The 27,674-nt window shown below is 48.3% G+C and overlaps 1 protein-coding gene across 7 annotated transcripts; it reads right to left on the bottom strand.

The window, feature by feature from the left end:
- Nucleotides 1-93: 93 nt before the first annotated feature.
- SHROOM1 (shroom family member 1) lies at nt 94-26,717 on the bottom strand. Of its 7 annotated transcripts, XM_065029437.1 has the most exons (9): nt 26,566-26,702; nt 16,463-16,655; nt 16,384-16,396; nt 7,315-10,167; nt 6,119-6,189; nt 4,738-5,322; nt 4,234-4,384; nt 2,770-3,042; nt 94-998 (listed from the first exon to the last, which is right to left on the bottom strand). In XM_065029437.1, the coding sequence occupies exons 4-9, from the start codon at nt 10,060-10,062 to the stop codon at nt 744-746; spliced, it is 4,083 nt and encodes a 1,360-aa protein (XP_064885509.1). In that variant the 5' UTR covers nt 10,063-10,167; nt 16,384-16,396; nt 16,463-16,655; nt 26,566-26,702; the 3' UTR covers nt 94-743. The 7 variants fall into 7 exon arrangements, with proteins under 7 accessions (XP_064885509.1, XP_064885507.1, XP_064885511.1 ...); XM_065029435.1 differs by having other exon boundaries at nt 16,384-16,655; XM_065029439.1 differs by having other exon boundaries at nt 4,234-4,381; nt 16,384-16,655.
- Nucleotides 26,718-27,674: the final 957 nt, after the last annotated feature.

Raw genomic sequence — 27,674 nt, 5'->3', positions numbered from 1 at the left:
GAAAACTGCCTAAACCCAACCCCTCGAAGGGGCTGCTTCAAAAGTAAACCCTTCAAAGGCACGGCGAGGACTTTGCAAATGACCACGCGGGAGTAGGGTCAGAGTTTATCATTCCCCAAAGGGTTTATTTCGGGCGGCTTCATCACTGATCAGCTTTTTGCTGTCAATGAGGATGACACTTTCCTGCCCTCCTACCAAACAGCCCATCGGGATCCCCCAGAACCAGGGAACACTCACGGTTGGCCGCTGCCAAGAAAGGAAATCATTATTTACTTCCATTATAGTGTATTTTTACTGTGCCGTTCATATAAACAGTAGAAACGAGGAGTCTCACTGAAGTAGTCCATAAGCATTTCCTATGGCTTTGTGCGATCTCCATTTCAAATTTGAACACCCACATCATCTCTCATTTCAAATACTCAGCCCACCCACGAGAGGAGAATACTGGTATCATTCTTTTATTGAGATCATGTCAATCTGGAAACAGATGTACGGACAACAAGAAGGGGAAATACATGCCAAGTTAATAGGAGCAACACATCCTATCAGTCGTTTCCAAAGCACACACTGTTGGCTGCTGTCACTTGGCCCATCCAGGGGGAAGGCACATCCAGCCTGTGCCCAGAGCACCCCAGCGCTCCCCAGCACTAAGGGGATCACACATTCACCAAACCCAGCCCAGCGAGCGCCTGGGGAACGCCACGAGTTACCGTGTGTGAAAGCTGATGCTCTGCCGGTGGGTACTAGAGCGGGATGCTTTTCTCTAGGTTTTCTAATTGTTCTTCGAAAAATTTAATCTGCTCTTCGAGGTCCTTCTGTTCGATCAGCAGGGAGGTCTTGAGCTGAACGAAGTGTCGGTAGCCCTGGAGCTGCTGCTCGGTGAGGTATTTGGCGAGGATGCCGGCGACCACCCTCTCCCTGCGGTCCAGGTTCTCCTTCAGGTCTTTTGCATCCTCCCGCTGCCTGGACAGGAGCTTGTGCCGTTCGTCCAGCGATTGCTAATGGGGGTAAAACAAAGCAGCACGCTATGAAAACTCATCGCTCCTGGCAGACTCGAGATCTTCATTTGGAAGCCACACTCAATTTAGTTTAATTACTTCCTCCTGTGGGCTTTGTGTTCCACATGAGTTTTTCCTTGATTGAATTACTCATTCGTGTGGCTTGTGAGGTGAAGACACCCAGTAAACCCCACCAAGTCTCACTTCTTCCATGTTGCCCTCAGGAAAATAAATAATAAGAATCAATATACTTAACATTCTGGTAATTATAGAGTAACCTGTGCCCATCCTTCATTTAATTAGAAGTCCTTTAAGGGATATATCTTTGCATTCTCTGAGCTGCATGTGTCTCAAGTGCCAATATCATATTAAAAAGATAGCGTGACTTCTATTAAAAGGTACATACGATAAAAGTATCTTTGATGCAGACATAACAGTTCAAAGGCTTCTTTTTAACAAACCCATGAGAATCAAGCCTTGTCTGTCCTACAGGATTTTAATCCCTTTCACATTTCAGGTAATTCTCTTGCAGCTGTATTGATTTACACGAGGACAGCACTGCTGGAGAACACCCAGTTTCAGGACAGTGCCCACAAATCTACCACAGAGCAACGGTCACCATCGGCGCCCTAAAAACGGAGCCAAAGCTGGAGCCTGCTGGTTTTCCTAACGCCGGGGCAATGGCAGCGACCGGGATATGGCTGTAAAAATGCTGCTACGTAACCAAATCTTCATTGAGCGTGTTATTCAAGTTCTCAAATACATTATGTATTTACTGTGCAGAGTATAAAGATACACTAAAGCAACAGCTAAAAAGTGTATTTCAGACTTGAAAAGATTTCCCAGTGACACTAGATAATTCCTAATTATCCAGCAAGACAGGCCAGTTGAGTTAAACTGCAGGGAATTTTATCTGAAGTTACGACCACATCTTCCTCCTGCTCCCTACAGTTAAAACAAGTACGTTAAGTGAAATACAATTTCAAAAGTAGTAATTACTGCATCTAAATTACCAATGAAAAACAAAGCAGAATGACAAAACCCCCCCGAAGTGCAGGTTGGGAGCTGCTCCCAGTGATCTGCCCAAGCTCTGGTGCGGCCCCTGCAGAGCCGCTGTTCCCATCACCACCTCCAGCACGCGTCCTGCCAGCAATCATGAACCCAAAGATACAGAAATCCTTCCAGTTTTAGGTCAGCCTGCTCATCTGGCAAAGATAAGAGTGATCCGCAAAAGCGCCTCATTGGAGAGACTGGCCTTGCAGCTTCAGACATTCTGAAGCCCGCCCAATCAGTTGAGTCTCGCTCTAACACACGTATCTTGAGGCTGTTGGGTCAAGCATCCTTTAGGTGAATGTTGCTCATTATACACTAAAATGATTATGTACCCAGTATGCAAATGTGCAACCAACTGACTCTTTAGGACTGCCCTGAGTGTGATAAGATTTTGTATGTAACAGCTGCTACTTTTCCTCCTGCTGTGCTGGCTTTACTCCAGCATCCAGGCTTGTGCAACTCCGTACTAAACATCTGTGTCCTTGAGCTACAAACCTGGCTTTTCTTTTGCACACTGGGTAAAAAACCCTGGTTTTGGGTGCACCAAACCCGTGCTCCACACCGAGGTCATTGCCTCGGGGACACCAAACTCTGCCCGAGCAAAAGCTGTGTGGGATTCCTGTAGAATTTACAGCTTTAGAGCTATCAGACAAAGGAGGCGAGCGCAGCCTCACCGGCGGCGAACAAAAACTAAACGCCCCGCTCGCTTGCCACTGACCCTCTCCTCGGCATCCGTGTTGCCATCGATCCTCCTCATGGCATTCTGGACCCTGGCGAGGCGGCTGGACAGGCACAGCAAGAGGCTCACGACCTTCTCCAGGTCCCCGATGAAGGTCTCGTAGCGCTCGAACTCGTTGGGCTTGCAGAGGTGGCGCAGGGCGGCCGCCAGCTCGGCCCCGCGCCCCGCGCACTCCCGCGCCTCCCCGAGCAGCAGCTCCCGCTCCTCCCGCAGCGCCCGCAGCTTCCGCCGCAGCCGGGACGCCAGCTCCAGCTGCAAGGGGCGGAACAAAACCGTAGAAAGCTCTTATTGCCAAAGAGAATCTCTATTATTTCTAGAATTTTTTTTTTCCTGGTGTCGTCCTTGCCAAATTTTTGAGTTTTAAAATAATTTTAAGCTCTGGGAAAGAAAAACCAAAAGGAATACATTTTCTAAGCTGTACTTAATTCTCAAACTCTGAAAAGCAAAGTACTGGTGATCGCCTTAACTGGTGATATAATCCCCAGCTCAGAGAGTGAACTACAATGAAGATGACAACATGATGACAGGTGGGTTTGCTCCGAGACCTGTGCATGAAGTCACAGTCCCATTGCCAACCTTTATAAGAACTGCCTGGAATTTCATTTATAATATGCCCAGTTCTGGGGTGACCCAAGCACGCCACGGTGCCTGCACAGCAACATGAGCAGAGGAGGCTGCTTGGTACAGAGATGTTGATACAGAAAAAGGCTCCAGGACCTGAGTGGGAGAAGAACTCTCCCAACCTTTTTGAAAACAGCCAATGCCACCATGAGCAGCAGCAGTGAGACAGTGGGTAACAAAGAGTGTCACCACCCGCGGAGCAGGAGGGGTTTTGGGAAGGCAGGCTGTCATTCCCTGGGGTAGAGCATGGCCAAGTCTCTACAGGAGAGGAAAAAAAAATAATGAACTCTAATTATTCCAAGCTACATGTTGCCCTTCCCAGCTGCTGCAGTTCTATCATAGTCCAGCTCTGTCTGAGCTGCTTCTGTTCCCTGCACGGATGGACATTAATAGGGCAACGTAGAGCGCAGAAACTTCTGCCAGGTCTCTCTTATTATTTAGGCTGCCATTTGTAACGGATCTCACAAATTTTGAGGCCAGATTTGAACGTTAAATTGTGAGCGAGCTGCCGCACAGGAGCCGGCCTGGCGAGGAAAGGTCTCACCAAGCCTGCGCGCCTGCTCCAGCTCCAGCCCCAGCGAGAAAGGTATGTGGGAGTAGAGGTCTGAACCAAACCTGGAGTCAATTCAATACACCCATTCTGATCAACACGCTGATTTGCCAGAACTTCACTTACTGGCAAACGTGGATTCAAAGTCATCTATTAAACAATATTATTGGGATAAAAGTCAACTAAAAATAACCACAGTAATATATGTGACACTAATAATGTTTCTGTGCTGTGTTACGAAGCACCGGTGCCTCTGTTGGGCATCCACCTACTTTCTTGGACGTGATGTCGTCCAGGTCGCTGGCGCCGTCCCCGCTCCTGTGCAGGATTTGGGTTCCCTTGGAGGCAGGACCTTCACTCCTCCGCTCCGCATCGTGTTCAGACCCAGGACATTCTTCTGCTGCACCTTTATGACTTTTCCTGCTATTGGAACAAAGAATAAATACCTGTGGCAAACACTTAAGAGTTTTGTTCACGAACGCTGCGTTCATTGCTCCAAAATCACTCTCCTCTCTTCTCACAGCAGCAATTCTTCTAAGCTTTTAAAAGATATAGAGGAAAAGATTTGCAGCTCAGGCTTGTTACAGTCCCATTTTTTGAGATATAATTGAACCATAGGCTCAAATATTTCTTGATAAGTAAATCAGGAATATGAAATATTTTGCTAATGAAACAAAAATTAGAAACGTGCTCAGCTCATCTTGCTACAAGTATATATATTACATTCATATGGTAACATAGCTTAAAATACTTGTTAATTGGTTTTGTCTACTTACTCACACTCCTGTGCATACTGTACATCTCCCTTTTTTCTGTGTGATCTATCCAGCATGGAGACGTTAATGGGAAAGAGACCGTCCAGCAGGTCGAGAGCCGTTTTTCTAAGAGGATGAGGCACGAGAATATCAACAAGCGAACTGTCTTTGGCAGCGATCTCCATAGCGAGCTCTTCACAGCGCTGGTCTTCAGGAGACGGCCGCCTGCCCTCGGGCAGACCTGGCTCTCGGGCAGGGGGAGCATCACCTTGGCTGTTGGGCACGGATGTTTGCTCCGCAATTAAACCTTTGGCCGTGTGTCTGTCCCCTCGGCGCGGCTGAGCTAAGGCTGGACGGCAGCACGTTCCTCGCTCGGGAGAGGCTGCCAGACACTCCACTGAGGTGTTGCCATTTGGAGATTTAGTTCTGCATTCCTCCTCGTCGCCGTTTATTGCAGGACACTCCTGAGCATCCTCCTTGTTTCTTGGGGTAGGAACAGAGGCTGCAGGACTCGGCTCCTGCGTATCCTGACAACATGCACGTGCAGTCGCATCATTGTCTTTACACTCGTGATTCTCACATCCATCTTTCTCAGGATCATGGAAACTATAAGGAGACACTTCTTTTTACTTTAGACACTTTCTCTACAATAGATGCTTTTGCAGACTGTTTAAGTAGCTACAGTTAATTATCGTTATCTTTCCAGCTTTTTTTAATTCAGATTCCACAATACCTATTAATTTTAGAGTTATGTTTATGATGCTGCTGTTCTGTCCAAAACTCCCGGTGCCATTCATACTGACCTGCTAAGCCTCTTAGCTAAACTAGGAAATTTAAGAAAAACTTCAATATCTTACTAACAACAACTTTTTTCTAACATGATCAGGCCTCTAGGAAACCATTTGGATCTTTTTGAATGACTGAAACAGCAGAAATTCTATTACTACACAAGTATCAGCATCTCTGCCTTGTTGAGACACAGTTCAGACACTTTTGTCCCCGATGCTCCCCAAACGAGCAAAGCAAACAGAGTTAACACACAGACTTTCCAGTTAGCTCTGTGTAAACAGCACAGTAATTTTTCCCTTTAAAGACCCCATCAAAAGCCCCTGTTATCCCACTCCGAGCACACAGATTTGCCAAGACTGGGCATTTCCAAGCTGTTGCAGGTGCCGTTTGTGCCGGAGCTCAGACGAGGGAGCTGTGAACTCAGAGAGCGAAGGAGAGCGGCTGCCGCGGGGACGGCAGCTCAGCTGCTCTCTGCACCTTCCACTTCTGCTCCACGCAGCTGAAATTAACTGTCCCAAAACAGAACAACTAGAACATCCCCGTCTGGAGAAGGAGGAACCCCAAGACAGGAGGGCAGAAGCAGCCGCTGCGTCCACACCTGGCACAGCCTTACCTGGGGGTGCCGGGAGAGCTCCCGCTGCCCCGGGACGGTGCCTCTGCCCCCTCGCTGCGTCCCCGCGGGTCCTGGGAATGAGAACAGAACACTGGGGCAACCCGCACTGCACCGACAGGCAGCTCTTTCATTTTACCCCCACGTTTGTCATCCCCAGAAACAGGAGCCAACAGTAAGTCTCTGGGTAGGTACAACAAGGTTTTCAATTTTGTCTGTCTCTTCTTGTTAATGAAATTGCTATTATGCTCTTCCCAGGTAGAATCATAGAATGGTTTGGGTCGGAGGAGACCTTTGAAAGTCCTCCAGGCCACCCCTTGCCATGGGCAGGGACATCTCTCACCAGCAAAGCCCCGTCCAAGCGGACTTTGAACACTTGGAGCACAACCACAGGAAACAACTTTCTGGTCATTGTTAAGAATGTCAACATACAATAAATAAATCAATCCATCACTGTCAAGGAAGCACCCAGCTCTTTTCCCTACAAAATCAAAGAACAGCTGGCAACAAAATACATGTTCTCGCTGGCTCTCACAGCAATTCAGAAAGCAGGTGGCACTGGTGGAACTTTGTCAGCCTCCTCAGTTGGGTAATTGTAGCAGCATATTAGATTATTGGTTTTCTAACCCTTTTATCTTCTTTATTCTCCTTGAAAATATTGACAGCTACTGTCCTTCGAATCCAGGAGCAAAAAGGCCAGTCATTTGTAAAACTGTCTCTATAATACCCTTTTCTGGGATAGCGCTCTAATGAAGCTGCTGCAGTTCACAACAGCGACTGCTGAAATGCAACCAGCCTTCTCTTGCAACTCTTCCCGTTAAAGAACACCCTGTTCGTCTGCAATACTTTCTTACAAGCATTTTCAAGAATAACAAATTCTTACCGTCGATCATAAATATTTAGAGCATTAAAATCGGTAGCGTTTCTCTCAAAATCCCCTCAAATTATTTCTCCTGCACACTGCAAAGCAGAGCACGCATTTTGCTTCCAAACGGCTACATGGTGTTTCCTATAGATTAAGCAAATGTGGCTTTTCTCCTCCATCATACCACTGCTACGTGCTAAAAAATTCAAGTCTTAATTCCTCATTCGTGACATTCAGCAGTTTTTCCTGTGAATTGCCTCAGAGTTCTCTAAGAACAGGTGGGTAGTCGTAAGATGGACTCAAACAACAGCTGCTATCTTAACATCTTTCTTACCTGTGTGGAAGGAGGAGTGGATTTGGATCTCTCGCGAGCTCTCCCAGCTGCCGGCTCACCGGCCTGGGGGATGCTTTGGGCTGACACCAGCGGGCCGGTGCGGGTCCCGTCCATGTCGCTGGGAGACGGGTCGTGCTTCAGCGTCCCCGCGGCGGCAGAGCTGGGATCACACCTGCCGGGCACGCTCGGCGGGGGAACCAGAGCCAAAGGAGGAAAAGCGTCTGGTGGCTTTTCCTTAGAGAAAACCTGGCAGGAAACCTCTGTGTTTTGCACCTTCCTGCTCCCGTTTGGGTTGGAGACCTTGCCAGGAGGCCAGTTGGGATGCGACAGCCTCTTCTGCAGGGGCGGCTTATGCAGCGGGAGGTGGTGTGAGCTACCTGGTCTTTGACTGATCTTCCTCTCCATGTATTCAATCAGTGCGGTATGCTGGATTTGCTTCAGCTCTGTCCTGGAGATACTTGAACTGGAAAGTGCCCTCCCTCTGTTTTCCAGAGTCTTTTTCCGAGCTGCCACTACGTCTTGCTCAGTGATTTCATCCCTGACTTGATTCCATGACACCTCCTTATCTGCCAGCTGATCAAGTTTCTCAGGTTCAGAATAACAGAGTTGTTTCTGCTCCTTTGTTACCCTTTTCCTTCCTGCTATTCGACCTGTTTGTGGCCTCTTAATTTCTTCATCTCTGTTGAAGCTTTCCATGGGTTCTAGATGAGAAGGGGAACAAGGAACAGGTTTGGCATCCTCACTTGCACTGGATAAGGAGAAAGACCTCAGGTGTTCAATTGAAGGCCTTCTAGAGGATTTCTGCCTCAGTCTAACGGGCAAACTCATCTGTAAGTCTTTTCTTTTAAAGGAGGTTTCTCTCAGAACCTTTTTCTGAGCCACTTTAAGTTTCTCTCTGTAGTCATTCTTGAAACTCTCATCCACGGACGAAGCGGGACTCCTGCGAATGAGACCTTCAGGCTGGAGCGGGAGATCGTCAGCACCGCGCTGATGGTGGTGGTCGGTCCTTTGGAGCCGATTACTTTCCCTTTGTATCTGCAGACACCGCGCGGGGGCAGAGGAGCTGCTGGCTGGAAACTCCCCTGGTGAGCTCCTCGAATCCTCCTGGCATGGGGTGAGCTTGCTGGGCTGCAGCATGTTGGTGGTTTTTCCCCCAGAAAGATAGTAAAGCATGGGAGTTGTCTGCCTGGTTATTTGTTCACCAGCCAGGTCATCCTGACGTTTCTGATGAGGGACAGAAGGCTCCTCTTGTCCTAGATGTGTGCTCAGGTCAGGGCTGCTGGTATTAGTCTGTTTTTCTTTTGTGGCTTCATGTAAAAACGGAGATGTGGAATCTTCCTTTGGCCTGGAAAAAGATGTTTGATTGGGATGATCACAGCATTGCCCGTTTCCCTGGTCTGGCCCCTCACAGTGAGGGTGCTCCAGTCCCACAGCATTGTAGCTGCAGGACAGGGATGATCTCTGTGTTCTGACTTGCTGATTCAGGAGCAGTTCCTTAACATCACTCCCAATTTTTCCTTCGGAGTCGCAGGACTGATTTCCATCTGTACAACTGTGAAGCTTCCTGGAAGCAGATTCCATTAGAAGAGCATTCTCCATATATTTTAAGTCACAACTGCCCTCAAACACATCCTGATCCGAGTCCGGATGCAGCTGGGCGAGCAGCGGGCACCGAGCGCAGGACGAGGACCCTTTTCCTCGGCTGGGCTCTGGCGCCGCGCTCAGCGGATCCGCCTCTCGCAAACCCGGCTTGCACACAACGCAGGGACACTGTTCGTCTTCTTGTGCATCGTTAACAGAACTCGGGTGGGTGTGCACTGGGTGATAGGGCCTGGAGCTCTTCTCTTCAGGAATTTTATAAGCATGAACTGAATTATAAGCAGAAAGTATTTTAGGGACATTAGCCACAGAGTCAGTCTTTAAATATTCTTGAAAAATGAATGAAGAAGGTCTCCTGAAAATGTGTGGGTTGCTTCTCTTTATAGGTTGTTGCGATGGATTCCACTCTCCATTTTCCTCTGTCTTTAACCCCTGATTTTTTGATAGAGTGACCTCATTTGTAGAATCAGCAGAAGAAAGGCCCTTGTTTTCCAGAGTCCTTATCCTAGCAGCCACTGTATCCTGCTCGGTACCTTCATCCCTGGGTTGACTCTGCAGAGCATCCCTGCCAGCAAGGGGACCGTCCTGCGCGCCGCACTCGCTGTGACTGTCAGAGTTGCATCTCCCTCTTGCATTTTCAAGGTGTTTGGTGACTTTATAGCTATCGAGCCGCGCGGGAGGAGAAGGTGGAGGTGCAGGCAGAGGCAGCGGTCCCTGCCGTGAAGTCCTTTGGGCAGGAGTGACTCCACAGCGTTCCACAAGGCTGGGGCTCTGGGAGTTATTCTGGACGCTCAGATCCGGTGCCTGGTGTGGATGCGGGCACCCGAGGTCAGAGTTCGCTGCGCTGAGAAGGTAAATACCTCTCACATATTCCGAGTCCATGTACGGTACCTGCTCTGGAGGCAAACAGCAGTTCTCACCATAGCACATTGGGGTGGGATACTCTGGAACGTTTGATCCCCCTGAGAAAGAGCTGTAAGCAGAGTCTGCTCTTCCAGGGAGGTGCAAGGGCTGATCTGCGCTGCCCAGCGACTTCACCGGTGAAACACAATTACTGTTTCCAGAAGAGGTCCCAGGCTCTACCAGCTCCCCAACGCTGGCCCCTGGCCCGCGAGTCCATCTTTCTGGCTCATTTCCAGATGAAGCCATGTTGTAGCATTTCCAGAGACCAAAATCTGATTAAATGTCCACAACCGACTTCGTAGAAAAGCACATTTTTCTTTGTGGTCACATCCTAATAATATCTAAAGGATCCTAAAAAGAAAGAGAAACAGGTGAAAAATCAGAGGAAAATTAGTTCCTGGACCTGCCTAGAAACAAATCGGAGAGGTTGAGAATCCCAGCTCAGATATGATGCTAATGCTGGAGGTGCTTAAATACAACGCGCACCTGGCTGCTTGAAGTCTCAAAATAACTTAGAGTTGTGCTTCCAAAAATGCTTGTGGACCCAGAAGAATTATCCAATAGAAAGAAATCATCATTATAATCCGTCCTATCAGCCTTCTCCCCACTCTGTAAAAGCTTCCATCACCCTCCAACACCCGCACAGGCAGCACCAGCCCAAGAAAAGCCTGACAGGTACCAGCCAGAGGCCTTATGCAGTAACTCTCATTTAAACGAGTTTTAAAAGACTCAGAAAACTGGCACTGAGGGAGATTTTGGGGGTGATATAGATGTTTAATCAAAAAACTTCCTATTCCTGCCTCATTGCAAAGACAGTCCTGGTATCATTCATTTTGAGCCAAAGGAAGAGATGGAAAGGAGCCAGAACACACAAGTTAATCTAATCTATACAGTGAACTTGGACTGGTGGGGCACAGTAAATAAATTAACTAGTTTCTGGGAAAAGAAAACAGCATAACTGAACAGTAGGAATTTCTGCTGGGCTTTTTTTTGAAATTTCAGTAAGAAACGGACTCCAGGGGGTCTGCAGAAGTTCTCTCTCTTTAGAAGTTATCTAAAAGTCAGCTGTGAAATGTAATTGTCTATCCCTGAATAACAGGGTCACATAGGTACCAGGAAGCATCAACAGCTGCTGCTGACATTCCCCATCCTTTTCACCACAGCGGTTTGGAGAATTTAAAGAAATAAAAGCCTTAGATACCTGGTGAAAGGAAAACTTTGGGTTTTCTGAAGCTACACAGAAAGAAGAGCAGCGGGGAGCACGACTGCACCGACATTCAGTGCCAGCTCAGACTGTCCCGCAGTCGCTGTCGCTCCGCAGCTACATTACCCACATGAAATCCCGGCCCATGGCGTGGGGTCTCACCCAGCTCTGCGGTGTCGGGAGGTGCTGGGAGGTGCCCAGGACCCAAGCCCATGGGAGCCACGTTGCATGGGAGAACCAGAGGCAGATTCCTCTGTCATTCTTAGCCCCGTTTTTTAAATCAAAATGTTGTTCCAGTGGACCTTCCCCATGCAGCTCATTCCTCGGCTGCTGTTAACAGGCCAAGCCGAGGCTCTGCCTGCTCGTGCTGGCACCGCTCCACTCAAGTCAATGGAGCCGCCCTGATTTACAGTGGGAATTTGGCTCTAACTTTTCACAGCTTTGTGTAGAATATAAATAACAGTTGTGCTTTGGTTTATATATATCAACGAAAGTACATTCTTGGTTTCCCAAGATCTCTTTCCCTCCATTATTTCAAGCGACCTGTTGATGATTTACAGTGAGGTCGGCAACAGAGTGAAGACTCTTTGTCTCAGGTTTTTATGATGATACCAGAAATAATAGGAAATAAAACTTCAATATCTTAGAAGATTGAGGTAAGACCACCAGGCTAGAAAAGAGCAGCAGGAGGGACACGTCCCTGCCTGTCCCAGGTGCAGGACATTTCAGCTCACAGGACATTCCCTGCTCCATCTGTGTGGTCCCTCCCATCGCTCCTCCGAAGGTCCCGCAGCCTCTTCCTTCTGCTCCGTGGACAAGCACCAGAAACACAAGAAGACTTCCCCGCATTGGGTGCCCTCTGGTCCATGGATGGCACTTTGCATGTATGTTTTGATCAAGATCAAGTTTGCAATTTCACATCCTTGAAACGACTGAAATATTATAAGAAATGAAGTAATATATGTTCTCCGGAAGTCTCTGCTAAAATTTAAATCATATGATACTGAAACACATCTTAGGGAAAACAGGTCATATTTCTTTCGGGGAAGATGTTTCCTGAGCTCTAGAAGCTGAATCGTTGATCTCAGGGTGTTTAAAGAACAATGTGAAAACTGCCTTATCTTTTATATAGAAGAGAAGAAAATTAATGTACTTAAAACTCAAGCACCATTAACAACAATGTTATTGTTCTCCTCAGCTGGTAGATGGTGGAGCACCCTCATGGACCAGACTGTCCCTGGGCCTTAGAACCACCCTGGCAAGGCTGCAATACAACGTGCACACTCCAGACAGGCTCACATTGTAAACCTCTGTAAGCAAAAACGTTAGATTAAAACTATATCAGAAGCCAGAACACCAGAAGAGGAAGGGAAACGCATTAACAGTGTGTCACTCCATGTCCAAGGAAGAAATAAAGCTACTAACAACCTACCAAGATCCAAAGTGTTGGTGGCAGTGGGTTTTGGGGTTTGTTTTTAAAAAGGTTAACTTGACTTCCATGCACTTATTTATTATATTGACTCCAGCACTACCTAGGAAGCCCCACACAGGGCACAGCCCTGGAAGCAAAGCCGTTTGCAAATATAAAACATGCACTCTTTGCTCTCCAGATCTGACAATCAGAGCATCATAGAACAGCCTGAGTTAGAAGGGACCCACAAGGACCATCGAGTCCAACTCCTGTCCCTGCAAACTAGACCGATGACATGAACAAAAGCATGTAAGAGAACCCGTAAGGATCAGAACTCCTCTAACGCCTCAGGCTGATGGCTGAGGAAGAACAAAATCCAGGTGACATGGGACATTGTGTGCACTGGGCTGGGCTGTCTCTGGCCTAAGATAACCATGGTTTATGTCTCAAAACAAGACTTGTTCCAAGTTTCCACCATAATAATGACAGAGAAAAATAATAGTAGTGGCAAAGCAGTGGGCATGGCCAGGAAATTCACATTTTTACAGCCCACACCGTACGTTTTCTCAGCTCAGGTACCAGTGCTTGCATTGCAACTTCTTCACCCAAACGTTTATCAAATCTCATCTGGGATTAAAACACCGGCCACCAACTCAGCCTCTGGATTCCAGGGAAAGTGGTTTGGATTGCACAATCTTGAATTCCTTGCAACCAACTTAGTAGGTCAAAGCCTCACGTCTCTGCCAAATTAACTCTGTACAGAGAAAAATCAGCAGCTGCAGCCTGCAGTCAGTTAACGTGTCACCCGCTTTAGGAGCAAGCTTTCTTCTGCTTACACTTTGTTCTTGTTTGACCTCATTTAGGCCGTACTAGCTGCTGCTCATTAATCCGTAACTCACCTGCAGTTACATACAACGCTTGCCCAAAGCGTCACCCACCTGAAACACAGCGATTCTCTTCATCCAGCCTCTGATTTATCTCCAGCAACCCCAGAAAACCAGCCCTGGCACTGAATGCAGCCACGTTTGTGTGCTTGCGCAGTTCAAGTTTACCAACACGATCTTTCCATCAGAGAAACAATTAAAATCTTCCGTAATAAACACAGGCAGCGTTCAGACCTCCTTTTGAGGCCGGGCTGATGGTGCTTACAGCTGAGGAATTGTAACTTGGGAAAACCAAAGAGGATTTCTGCCCCAAAACACTCCAGAGACAAAGGCAACACTATGTGGGGGCACATGGCAAACCTCCTGGATCTATTTCTGTCAAACTGCCTTTTTTAAACAAATGGCTCCATGGAAATAAAGGGGGAAAGCACAGCCATTAATCCATATCAAATGACAATATGCAACTGTTCTCCAAGCAACGAGAACGGTAAGTGTGTGAAATGCAAAGCAAACACCGTGACCAACCTACCAATATTATGTCATGTACATGATTGTAAATGACCTGTTTCTTATCAAAGGGTAAACACCCCATGTAAATATTAGCCAAAATTCTTCAGATTCCAATCAGTTGCACAGTCCACAGCACCCAACCCACGTGTTTCACAGACCATGGGCTCTAATTGCTCCCAAAATATCATCTGTGGGGCTCTGGCTGTAGCGGGCAGTCCCAGCGGCTGTCCCGGGCGGTCTGCAGAGCCTCAGGCTTGGGGAAGGCGAGAAGAGTTGCTGGTGGGACACACACCTTCAGTCGGGCGTCAGCTGCTGATCCAGCCCCGGTTCCTGAGGCTTCTTGCAACCCCAGGTTAAACATTTCTACACGTGGTTTTAATGTTTTCCAAGATACATCCTGCTCCACCACCTGTTCTCTGCTGCTACAGAGGGGTGGGAGCCGATGGACTTTGGCAGCAGATGCTCTGGAAGGAACCCGAGTTAGTCCTTGGTGAGCAGAAAGGTTTGACAAAACACAACACATCAACACTTCGTTTTCCAATGTTGCTCTTCCCTCTCTTGCCACCTCCACGCCTGGGTCTGTTCCCACCAGATTTACAGCAAACAAGATATGAGCAGCACACAGTAACCAGAATGTTATTTCCACTCTTTGCTTGCATAAAGCAAATATACAGATAAGCATCACAGCAGCTGTTGAATGACAGAGAGACACCGTGTACCACACACAGCCACCTAAACTGCATCCACACGCACTGAAATGACGTTTGGCTCGTTACCTCTAGCGATCTGAAGGCACATTCACAGTCAGTTTAGCCAGCGCACATTTTCTACCTCCAGTTTTATCTTTAGAAAACAAAAGCTAACGCTTTGGGCCCACATTCCAGCCATTTCCACAGGAAAGACCTGAAAGTCAGTGGAAAAAGCAACTGTGACCGTCAGAACGCGCGGTGTTTTGGGCGCAGCTCGTACCGTGTCAGAGGTGGTTTCCCGGTCTCTCCCGGTCCCTCCGCACACCGCGATGTCTCGGAGGCAGCGGCTGCTCCACACACGGGTACAAACCTCTGCCTCCCCGGGGGAAACTGCCCTTTGCTTTACCCGCCGCACGCAGCGTTACAGCGGCAGAGCAAGACAAGCAAACAGCGGGCTCGGCCGTTTCATTATCTCGCCAGTCAATTATTAACAACGGTGCTTTTTCTGCCCGGCGGACACGACTCCCGCGTGGGCACAACTGAAAAATTCCATGAAGACGTTGCCAAGGCCACGGCGGAGAGAGCAGGTGAGGCCCTGGGGCCCCAGCAGCCCATCCTGCATCCCACCGCGACGGCATCACCGGGGGAGCATCCTTCACCCCCCCAACCCTCAACCTGTCCCCAGCCGGGGTCACACCAGAGCCCTTGCTGCGGGGCAGCCGGGAAGCACCGCTAGACAACAGCTATTTAAACCCAATTGAAAATAGATTTAATCCAACAAATCAGTTAGATTTGATTTTCTTCAAGAACTATGTGCTGCTTTCAGAGGGGAAGAGAAAAAGGGTTGTATGATAAAGCTGAAGGAAACACTGAAGCTGTGTTTTATATGCTGCAGGGTTTTTGTTTCTAAGGTTTTCGGTTGGGTTTTGTGAAGTGTCTTGTTCATAAAACAGCACAGAAGGCACACGGATTGAGTCTCATCTATTTTTGTGCAACTTCGAATCAGCCCAAGCCTTTGCAATAAATACTTTCCTGCCTCCAAATATACGTGATGGAGCCTGATAATAACATTTTATAACATCCTTATCTGGTAAGATGAATTCCCGCTAGTTTCCAGCTGGGCTTAGAAAATAAGCTGATTTTAGGCCACTATTCTTTTCCTCAAACTAAGCTGCCAACTGGATAACGCCATGCAGGCAACAGCTCCTGGATTTGTTCTTACGTATCGTCTCTCAAGGGAAACCAGGGGATTCCTTCCACGTTTCCCACAAAACCAATGTGCTTGCTTGTGGCTGCCTTCAGTTTCCACGCGGTGTCCGGGAGTAACTGTTCTGCAGCGGGACGTGGATCCCACCGCTGGTTTTCCACGCTCTGCAGGCACCCCAGAGAGCCCAGAACCCAACCCTGGTTTAGTGCACAGAAGCAGGAGAGGACAGTGAGATTTCCCCAAGAAAATGCTCCCTTCCACACCTCCTGTGTGAGCAGAATACAGGATTCTCTGAAATACAGTTCACTGATGACTCATCTAACCCATATTTGAGGTTTTTCTGTGAGCAGCCATCCAGGCTCCTCTTCAAAATCCCAAACACAAACAGGCCATCCCTACAGCTAATATATATATTTTTTTTTAATTCCACCAGCACATAACGTGATCAGTAACCCCCGGAGTATGGAGAAGGGCTCCCGGGCAGTTACTCAGTAACTAACTCGGTGTTTAGTCACTGCATTAAACGCTGTTTTCACAAAGCGCTGCCTGGGTATCTGATGGAGTCGAGTGTTCCGGCACAGCAGGCAAGGGGACCGCTGCCAAGGGTCTGGGGAACAAGAAGGAAAAATACCCACATCTTGCACTGCAAGGAAAAGACAAACCTGAGCAAGTCCCCTGTGACGAGCAGAGCTCCAGTGGGGCCGGAGCCGGTGACAAGCAGAGCTCCGGTGGGGCCGGAGCCGGTGACAAGCAGAGCTCCGGTGGGGCCGGAGCCGGTGACAAGCAGAGCTCCGGTGGGGCCGGAGCCGGTGACACTGGTCGTGTCCTCCCTGCGCAGGAACCACCGTGCACTCCTTTGATAACAGCACGTTTGGGGCAGGTACGTCGAGGTGACCGATTTGTTAAAGTGCTGCAGACAAGTCCAACCTTAGTCCTGCACAAATAACGAAGGTTCAAATATAAGACATGAGAAAATACGGAAAGCCAAAGTCGTCATTTTTCCACCCGGTGTCTCAGAGGGTCCAATCACAAACTGCTGCTGAGTTCAGGCCGGGCTCCTCACTTTGGAGAGCTTGGTTTAGCTCTGGGATTTGCCACAGTTCTTTGTAAGGTTTGGCCCTTACATTAGAATTTTATATATATGTGTATATATATATTATTTTTTTAATATCTACATATATATATTTCTATTTTTTTTATATATATATTTTAACACATTTGAACACATCAAAACTGAGATAGTTTCCAGACCCTTCCAATCCCAGCACGCTGCCCGACGTCCATCTCCTGACCACTCTGGACAAGAACTGCACAGACTCAGAGTTCAGGGGCCCTTAAATGAAGTGTCCTGTACGTAAACTGGGGACAAACATCATCCCTCTTGCCACACTGCTGTCAGGATAAACCCGTGAAAACCTGTTTGTCTCTGAGAGCCCCACAACTTCCCTCCCAACCTGGGGGCACCAAAAGCTTCTGCAAGGTGCAGAGTGACAGTGACAGCTCGGAGAAAAATCACTTGAGACTTTGCAAAACAGCACAAAGCCGCAGGAAAACGGCCCCGTCAGCACAGTATCGTGTAACTCCCCGCTCTGAACCACCAGACCTTTACTAGTAACTTGCAGTAATACACAGCACTATGCATGCAATAATATAATGTATAATAGCTCCTTTAGGGCCCCACCTGTCGCAGCAAATCCATGTTTTGCAAGTATTAACAATTAAAGCTCTGCGCTGCCTTTGCACAAGGTGCTGTAGGTTGGGGGTGAGTGTTTGCCCTTTGCTCTCTCGGATTCAAGCCCAGAAGAGCGGAGCTGCTCCCCAGGGACAGCAGAACAAACCCGCTCCCCAAGACGGGGCTCACCGCAGCCCTGCCCCGGCTTTGACATGATAACGTGTTTAATGACTAATAGTGATTGAATGAGATGCAATGGAGAGACTCCAAAAGAGAGAATTTACAGCTGCTCTTGGCACTTAAAACCACTACAATACATTAGAATTGAGAATCCGACGGAAGCGAGGCAGAAACCTCCCTGCGCGTCAGACGCAGGCACAGCAGCCCATCGTTCATCACTGCCAGCAAACAACTGAGGGTTCTCGGGAGATCTACACGTCATGAAAAAGCCCACTTGGGTTTGTTACCTATAAACTTACATGGTAACAATAATAAACAGGGCCTAGAGTAGAAACAGCCACAGGATTTGGTAAAAACAACCGAGCTGAGGCTCCTTTGATCTGTTCCTGAATGTTTAGAGTGCATTTACATGATGTTTTCAAACTCTTCTTTGCAAACAGAAATACCAATATACACAGTGGATTTCTTCACTGGGAGCTAAGACTTTCAGGGAAAGCTGGATTTTTACAGCTAATGCTTTCAGAGATGCATAAAATCTCATTATGTTCATGATGAAGTTGTCGGTGGTTGACACCAGGACATCCTTCATTTCTGAACGTGGCCACTGCACAGAACTGCTTGGGAGCAGAAAAGCAGTCATTAGGATTATGGCCAAAACTCGGCTCTTAACACGACTTTACAGACCTGCTCGATCTGCGTGTCGCTAGGATGTGTTCCACACTTGTGTGCTTGAAGGCAAGGACCTGAAACTCAGATAAAACACAGAAAAGCTCAGCAATCAACAGCCCCCAGGGAGCTGCTTGCTCACCATTCACCAGCATCTCACATTCTGCCACTACCCGTTAGCAGCAGCCGTACAGCGCCCACACCGCAAACGCACAGACTGCAGGGGTATCAGATAAACACAGCATTAACTAATTCCTCATGGCTGTGACAGCCTTTCATCCAGCCTCAAATACACCGAATCTGATACCGGTTACTCATGTGAGCCCTTAAGGCAGCGGGATAAATAAAACCACAGCTGGTTGCTGTTGCCGTCTCACATAGATAAGGAGGCGCGGACGGGGCTGATCAGAGCCCCCTTCGCCCCGCGGCGCTGCTCCCCGAGCATCTCCCTTCCCGGCCTGTTTTACAAGGTGTTGGAAAGCGAAATCCAAAGGGGGAAGCAATGCAAACAGCAACTGCTACCCAGAAAAACTTCCAGTTGCCCAGTAGGCTATTACCTTTTGATGTTATTTTCATTACTCGGCATCAGCTGGGATACAGATGGCTGCTCGGAGCTATTGGCTTCACAAACTAGGTCAATGGTGGCACAGATATAAAGTAAAATTCAAAATCCTGGGGTTTACCCACCAAAACCATCTCAGCAGCAGCAGCCTAATGGACAAAACAACATTCCCAAGAGAACTCATCAATCCCAGACTTCACAGATGCAGCTGCCCTACCTAGGAATCGAATGGGCTAGCAGGGCAGAGACTGAGACAGGGGTATTATAGATATATTCATTGTTTTTTATTAGAATCCAGTAATTCCTATTGGAGTTAATCCTTCTGCATGACATTACAGCAAACATAATCAATGTTTTTTGGTACTTCATATTATTGAGTTAATTGGCAACAGTTTATAGAAGGTAACACAAAGCCACTGCTATTGTTCTAAGCCATGCTGATATCCTGTGGATCAAAGGCAGGTCCCCACGTTCCTTCAGTCCCCATTTCATACAAACTGTTCTGCAGCATCACAACATACTGAAGTTTCCTTTGCTCACGCTGCTTTTAAGGCTGTTTTCCCAATGCACAGCAACACAAGCAGCTGCAGGGAGGGGGGTTTCCTGCCCCAGCGTGGGGCAGAAACAAGCAGCACAGCTTCCAATATCACCTTGAATTGGTGTCACTGCCCAAGGGCACAGCCACACCTTTAGTCACATAAATCTGCACTGGGAGCTTTGACTGAACATGGTTACAGGATTCGTCCCTAGTAAAATATATAATCGCAGATATGTAGGTGAGAACAATGAAATAATATTCAAAAGCCTCATTAGAAAAGTAAACCAATATTTAGCCAACCAAGGCTTCCAGTTGAAACCGCGTTGCAAGCCCATTTCAATGTGTCTGAGCTCTTTGAACCCACAGAAAAATCTCTAGAGAATATCGTATCACACAACAGCGGGACGTTTTAGCTTCTGAATCAAGGGGTGGCAACAGCCTGGATAAGCGCTTTGAACTTTACTGTTTAACATTGTTTCTGAAACCCGCTGAGCCTCATTGTGTACGGCTCATATACATCACCAGCGACCCCGCGTACGGCTCATATACATCACCAGCGATCCCTGGGCCCCAGAGCAGAATCTGCTCAAACCATTTAAATGGCAACACCTTCCCCCCCTGGAGCCACACTCGGCTTGTTCGGTTTGTGATCTGGCAGAAACCCGTCAGGGTTTTTATTCCGTTTTCTGCTGGTTCATTGAGCTGCAGGAGTTCCCAGAGGAACTGGGTGAACATGGAGCGGATCCCAGAGCAGAGGAGCGCGCTGCAGGACGGACGCGTTTCAGCAGCACCAACACTAACACAGAAACTCATCCCAAATCAATTCGCATGCTCTCAGCGTTAGTGCTGAGTTGAGTTTCCTTCAATACAAAACGGAGTCTGGGTACAAAAGACAGAAAGCAGCAGGGCCCGTCCCTGGCGGCACCGACCGCGCATCCCTGGTGCGGTACCCGGGACTCCAGCCTGTGAACGGCGCTCGGCAGCAAACGGAGGTTCACCAGAAACGTGCACCGGGTCCGCTCAAATCTATGGCAAAACTCCTTCCTTATACTGGCTAAATGAAAAGGCATTAAAAAAAATAAACAGGGCATTCTGTTTCAGGAACATGTCACTCGTCAGAAGTTGTACACTTCCTTTTTTCATAGATTATAAAACTTGACTTTCAAAGCAACTTGTCACTACACTGAAAAAAAATTTCAGGAATCGCACTTGTAGCTAAGTATTTAAAAGAAGCACAGGATGCTAATAAAAAACTCCTGAAGAAACAGCGATTTATTTATCTTTGAAGCATTGTAAAATGTGAGAGAAGCGAGAGGAGAGGGACCCGATGGCTCCCCCGGACCAGGCTCAGGCTGGGGAGCAGAGGTGCCAGCTGCCGCCTGCCCTTGGCACGGGGACCCGCTCCTCTCCTCTGCACTCAGGAAAACCAACACATTCTGCTGGTGTGTCGATCCGGTTACGCGATCAGCGCTCCCACAACGCTCCAGCACAATAGTGTCTTTGTCACGGGGAGGCTAAATAAATAATGTAGCCATTAGGAGTCATAAAGAAAAGGAGCATTACGCGATTGAGCCCCAGATAGAGCAGGGCAGCTCCGCCGTGTCCCCGCGAACCCGCGGGCAGCAGCTCCGACCAGCACCTGCTCTCTAAGGGAAAATCACGCAGGGTCAGAGATACAGAACGTGAAGGTCTGGGCATTAAGTACAGTTCAGAATAACAACTGCTAACAGGGATTTCTTCCTCACACACCTTCGTTTTTGGCAGTGGAGCAGAGAAATCTATAAAACCAGCAGGTTCTGAACATCTCTTAAATGTAGCTTTTGAAAAAATACCAGCCTGTCTCACAATGCAACTTGAGTAGACATATTTTCACAAGAAAAGGCAATATTATCCTAGCAATCAAACACTAATATCTGTTTCAGAGGTCTGCAAGCAAACCTGGCTCATTAATCACATAACTTCCCGCTTGGTAAGCATTCGTTCAGCCAGCACTCCGGAAATGCCAGTTAATCATTTAAATTCTGGAGTGCTCCTGAACTTCAGAAGGCGTTGGGATGACAGAATAACATACAAAGCCATTTTACACTTCAGATTAATATTTTGGGAAGCATACATTTTCTTTTCTGTGACCCTTTTCTGCTAATAAGGGCCTTGTTCTGCAAGCTCCGCACCACGGAAACGTCACAACAGAGGGAGTTTCCATTATGGAAAAAACTCGGCAACAAGTTTCAAGATGTTTTTCATGTGCTAAACTTGTAAGAATTTATCAACAGACAACAGGACGCAGGAGAGGTGTCTGTTCTGTAAGTGGGTACACGAGACGCTACAACTGATCTCTGCTTTTCAAATCTGACTTTATATATTAAAAGCAGCAATTTTCCTACGTACCCAACATGAAACTCTAAGTCTCATCTAATGACTGGCAATTCACTAACAAAACGCACTAACACGGAAAGGATTTATTTCTATTTAATATGAGCAAGTTGTTCTTGTTTTAACAGTCTGTTTCATATAATTTAGGCAAAATTACTTGAAATACATATATAAATCCATATAAAGGTGCTTTGAACTCAGTGCCTCTCAGATGCAGAGCTGGCAGAAGCTGTTCAAGGGACAGATTTGGAGCTACGCGGCGATTTAGACACGCTCATGCAATAAGTTAGTGACAAAAGCGGAAAGAGAACAAGTCTACCGTCCAGTTCCCTGCTCTGCGGAGCAGACCAGCTCTCCTGGGTTAACTAACCACGACCAGGCGAGCTCTGTGGGGGCATTTCCAGAGGTCAGTTCAGGTTACGGTCTCAGATGCTGAAGCCCAAGACACCCAAGAGCACACGTGCAAGCTCACAGTCCCTCAGTGTGTTACAACAGCTTCTACCGACCCTTCCGAAATGCCACCCAAGACACCTCTGAAACACCCCAGGAGCAAAACTAAAAACCACATCGCTTACCACAGGCCTTGATATGGATTTAAGTGTCTCCTCCACATCCGCACGTGAGATGTGCCCTGGGAAAGGAGCTGGTGCCAAAGGAAGGGAGAAACCAACGCGTCCGAGTGACCCCCCACCCCTGTCACCCTGAGCCCGGTTGTAGCTCTGTGACTGACCTGTAGGGCTCCCCAGCCCTCGCTGGAAAACACCACACGGCAGAAGCTGTAGCTGAGCTTCCCAAGGAACAGACGCTACGTACGGAGAAAGCCACGTTCTCCAGTTAAACAACTCCGCAAACCCTCGACTGAAAGCAGAATTCTCATGAGAGTGGGGCTGGAGACTCAAAGTTTCACAGCAGAGAGCCAGAGACACAAACCTTGGCAGCCGAGATCTGCCAGAACCGCTTGCTGGCATTGGCCCATCACACGTGTTTTCATTTTGACAACTGAACTGGTTAAGTAAGAATTGCTTCAGTTCATCTCATCACTTTTTCCGCCTGTCTACAAAAAAACTTAAAAGTAACTTTTGGCTTGTGCCAAAGAAGACATTCCAGTCCCAGCCCAAATTAAACATTCTATTTCAAGGTATTTGGAATATGAAAAACTATCAAAGAGCCACCAAAGAGTGGAAGTGCACAGTGTGTCACCTGGCAGGGCTGCGACTCACACTGAAATCGGGACACTCTTGGGCAGTGAATTGCTGCCCAGGTCTGTGGGCAGCGGACGCCGTGAGGACGGCACTCTGACCCCCACAACCCCGCAATTCATTGTCCTAGAGCTGCTGCTACAAAAGGCCTCAGCAGCTGGGACGGGGAAGGAATAACAGGAGGGAGGCTGGGACAGGTGCAAACGGCACATTCGCGGTAAGCGGAAAGACGCTATGCCTGGATTAGATAAAATTAGTATGAGCTCATCTGATTTTAAGCTGGAAAGACCCTTGGATGTATAAATCCCTCAGCAATGTGGAGCATGCACGTATGGCACAGCTGACCTCCTTCCAGCCTGCACCAACCGCACATTGCGGACAGCAGCCCAGCTGTGACCGCTCCGGGGTCACAGCCGCCCCACGTTGTTCCGCGGGTACGTCCAGTGACAGGCACAGGACGCTCTGGGACAGCAAGGGGCTCACAGCACACCCCCAAGGCAGCAGGTCACGCAGACACGAGGCGCGAGCAGCACGTGTTTCACCCCGTACCCAACACCTCCCAGCTGCTCCGACAGGAAGGCAGGTCCTGTATTTACAGAATGATGCTAATCTGTGAGAGCAAGTACAGGCACTCTGCTAATCTGCATAGGAAAATAACCTAAATCTCATTGGAGACATGTAGTCTACAGCCATTCATGCACACTGAGCCAAAAACGTAAATTCTGTGTCACTTGTGATCATGCACAGGACCCTATTCTGGCAGAATTTTCTAACTGCCTGGTTCCCATTGCGGCTTGATGTGCCTCCAACAAACCACAGGAAACCTGTGGAATTGGTGTAAGCGCAATGTTGGTGTAACCAGCTCCACTCCCGGGCTGGACCGTCAGTCCTTCATTCCCTCATCTTGGCACCCAGCATCATTCAACACCAAAACACTTCGAGCCATAGAATCATCACTTTCGTGACAGAGAAAGATCTTCTGCGTCACCAGAAAACGTGCTTGTCAGATTACTTATGGAATATTAAAGTGCATTTATTCACTCTTAAAGACATACATAATTTGACAGAACATTAAGTTGTGTCGCTGTCCTTTTAAGAAGCTTTTATTTAAGGCCCACTGAAGTAAATGGCACCTTTACACTGATATTAACGTTTTGGATCAGATCTAAATCAGACCCCAAAAGCAGGCAGGAAATACGCAATGTAATTAATCTTTTGCATACCCTTGAGATAAATATGTCCCTTGTTTAAAGAAAATGTACACTTGCCCTCTGTTGTTTGAGTGTGCAAATAATGGCAAACTGAAGCAAAGGTGCCTCGCACTTGGCCAACACCAGCGGTGGAAACCCTGAGGAAAATATGAGAACCCAGGTACTAGAAATCAGAGGGAACTTTTCAAAGAATAAAGTTTACAAGGTATATGCAGATTTGACATCAATGACATTTCTAACACGGTTTTTCCTTTGCAAATAACTTCTAAGGAAATTAAAACTTCATTTTAATGACAAATATTAGCAAAACATTAAGAGAGGAACTATGATTAGTTCATCCCCCGCTCCCCCTTTCACTGTCTGTTCACTCTGTATTAAAACTCTATACATACAAAATTATACTGGAAGAACACTCAGAGCACTCCCACCCCACCTGTGTGCCAGCACCACCCTGCAGATATTCTACAGATCCATCTGTAAACCACTGTTTTAAGGCAGCGAGTCTCCTCTGGGCACGGCGGGAGGCCCCGCCGGTGCAGCTCCCGGCCCCAACCGGCCAGGACGGTGACGATCCGGTTCACCAATACAGCTCATTGATCCGGCTCATGATCGGAAGCCACAGGTCAAAGGCGGAACCATGACCGACACTTCGGGACCGGCAGAGCCGGCCCAGCCGCGGCTTTTTGGAGACTCCGGTGTGGCGAGGACAGAATCTTCTGACATTTCAGTTACCAAAAAAAACCCCAACTAAAAGCAAAGCATGTGCATTTTTCAGAGACTTATTAATCGGCCAGACTTGGGAAGATTTTCAGAGGAAACAAAAACAAGAACATCCCTGATGCAAATTCATGCAAAACAAAATTCAGTTCCTTTCTCCAAAGTGTGGGAAACAAAGTTGTTCAATGACAGGTCAGATAACAGGCAAGACATTATTTCCCCCCCAAGCTGCTTATTCTTAGAAACACAGGTTTCATTTTGTCCATATTTTCCCAAATTCTGGGCAAAGCAAACAAGCAGAGTGAAAATTCTCAGATGAAAGACACTGGCAAAGTGCGAATGAGGAAATGAGCGTGTTACACCTGAAAAGCCCAAACCCCGGGCAGTGCTCACAGGTGCAGCCCGTCACCCCGGCTCAGGGCGGGCACGGGGGCTGCGCTGGGGGGGTGCAGATCCAGGGCCCCCCCGCCCCATCGGGGAGCTCAGGACGTGGGGGTCGGTTTCCAGAGCCGGCCCTGCCAGCACAAATCCGGCCCCTCGCATGTTTGGGCTTGTACCTCAGCACCAAACAAACCCAAACCAGAGGCAGCATCAGAGCTTCCACAAACCCTCCCGGCAAACTCGCAGGTAAATACATTTGCATCTTCTCTCACCATTTGTAAACGGCTGGAAAGTCTCATGCGGTTCCCTCCCACACGCACTTGAAAACACTTTTCTTTCTCTCCCCTCCCCTATTTATTCAGCCTGGATTTCTGCCTTCTAAGTGCGCACTCAAATTGTTTTTCAAGTTTCAACTTTAACGTTCCCTCATTAATTTTCACACTTAAGCGCATATCATTTGGAGATGTTTCTGCTTTTTAAACGTATCACTTCATCACTATTTTGCAAAACACTGAACACTCTAGAGTTAAGTTTGGAATTCTTTAGAATACACATCTCCATTGAAAAACATTCCGTTTCTACCTGACACCGCTTCATTCTTGACATTAAATGCTGCTAAGGAGACCTTTCTTTCTGAGAGAAGAATCCTATTAACAGGTCTCTGCACAACAGGAAAAGAAGGGCTCAGGCAATTACTGCCCCTGTGATTTTTGCAGGAAATAATTATGTAGCTCAGGTCTTTAAATCAATAGAAAGATTAAAAACCCTCCTGCTGAAGGCAGCACAAATAAGCCACATTGTTACAGCGGAAAACTGGTTTAGCACCGTAATTCCACACACTCTAAACTATGAAAGGCTGCTTTTTACCACTGAATATCAGGTTAGACGCAACCATTTTCAAAAACTCCGGTGTTCCGAGCAAACGTTACCTGGCAGGTGCCTTTAGCACCGCACACCCCGGGAGCAGTGACACCCCACGGAAACACAGCCGAGCCCCCGCTTCCACCCGTGACTGCTCCGAACAGGGACAGGGCTGCTCGGCCCCACGGCTTCCCCGCGGGGACCCGACCGACAGCCCCTGAAAACGCCGGGTCAGGAGCTCAGGGAACCTCGACGGGCTCCGCTGCACCAGCTCCCTGCCCCTGCACCCCCCGCACAGCCCCGTCCGCCCACCCGCGGCGAATCTCTTCCAGACGGGCGGGCACGGCAATTAGAACCGATCAGGGTAATTAACAGACACTGATCATCCCCGCGAACATTCATCAGCTCAGGCTGGAGCTTCCTCCGCCCGGCCCGCAGAGACAAAGCCCCCTCCGAGCATCCCATCCCACCCCACCCAGCTCACCTGCCCCGTGCAGCTGTTCCACCCGCGCCCCGGGACGGGAGGACACGGCTTCCGGGCTCCCACACGGGCTCCCACACGGACAAAACTCCCCGGTGTCCCCGGCCGGAGCTACTTGTACCCCGGGCAGGGCCCGGCCCAGGGGGCGGCCCGGGGGAGGGGTCAGGGAATGACCCGGAGCCGGCGGGGGGAGAAGCGGCTCTGGGTCCCCCGGCTCCTCCCGCAAACGGGGGGAAAGCGCCGCGAACGCCGGGCAGAGCCCGGGGAGCCCGCAAAGCACAGGAGCGGTGGAGACCCCGCTGCCAGACAAGGCGCTCAAGGCACCGCGGTGGCTGGAGGGTGGACTTGGAGTCACCTCGCTTGGAAAAGACCTTTTGAACCATCGAGTCCAACCACAAACCTGCCACGGAGCCGCGCACCAGACACGCGTCCCTGTGTGAAGAGTGAGAATGGAAAAGAATATTCCAGAATTCATTTTCCTGCAGTTTTAAGAAGTTAAGCTATAAGTTAACACCTTTCTCACTAAGGGTCACATAAGGACTCGCATCTTAACCATATCCGATAGTAGCGCAAAATGAACCAGACCCCCACAAATTGAAAAACGCAGTTTCCCAACTCCTGCCTTACAGCCACAACTGAACCCGACAGCAGAGATGCTGCAGGAACGGCCAGAACTGCTATTTTACTCAGGAGCAATAAAAACATGTCTAAAAAGTCACATCTGGCACCCAGCGCCTCCCCTGCCCCGCACGCTGTCCCGGGGAGGTTTGAGCTAACAGCAGCGGACTCTCCACTTTCCACAATTCTTCCTCTTCAGGGCTTCCTTTGCTCTCCAGCCTGTGAGCAAGAGCTTTCCAGGCAGGGAAAGCTGAAAGGGATGATAACGAGCGCAGCAAACTCTGTCCGCACCAGTACACCCAGGCAGGAGGAAGAGCATCCAGCATAAGACCCTAGTTTCCTAATATTGAAAATAGTGTATTCCAAATATTGTCTTTTTCTCTTCTGAAAAAAGGAGGTAACTCCTGCAGTCCTGCCTGTGTGTTAACAGAGAGAAAGGAAATAGAAGTTCTACTTTTTCCACTGAATCTTTCTAGATGTCTACAGTAGGTAAG

This window comes from Columba livia, chromosome 14, assembly GCF_036013475.1.
Source record: "Columba livia isolate bColLiv1 breed racing homer chromosome 14, bColLiv1.pat.W.v2, whole genome shotgun sequence".
NCBI classification, from domain to species: Eukaryota; Metazoa; Chordata; class Aves; order Columbiformes; family Columbidae; genus Columba; species Columba livia.
The sequence above is the reverse complement of the archived record's forward strand: the minus strand, read 5'-3'. Positions and strand labels throughout refer to the sequence as shown.

What these genes read in the sequence shown, in the direction of transcription:
- SHROOM1 (XM_065029436.1), bottom strand. Translation starts at nt 10,062, where the DNA reads ATGGCTTCATCTGGAAATGAGCCAGAAAGATGGACTCGCGGGCCAGGG. An exon ending in ACGACATCACGTCCAAGAAA is followed by an intron (nt 3,043 to 4,233) that starts GTAGGTGGATGC and finishes CGCCCCTTGCAG; the next exon opens with CTGGAGCTGGCGTCCCGGCT. An exon ending in ACACGGATGCCGAGGAGAGG is followed by an intron (nt 999 to 2,769) that starts GTCAGTGGCAAG and finishes TACCCCCATTAG; the next exon opens with CAATCGCTGGACGAACGGCA.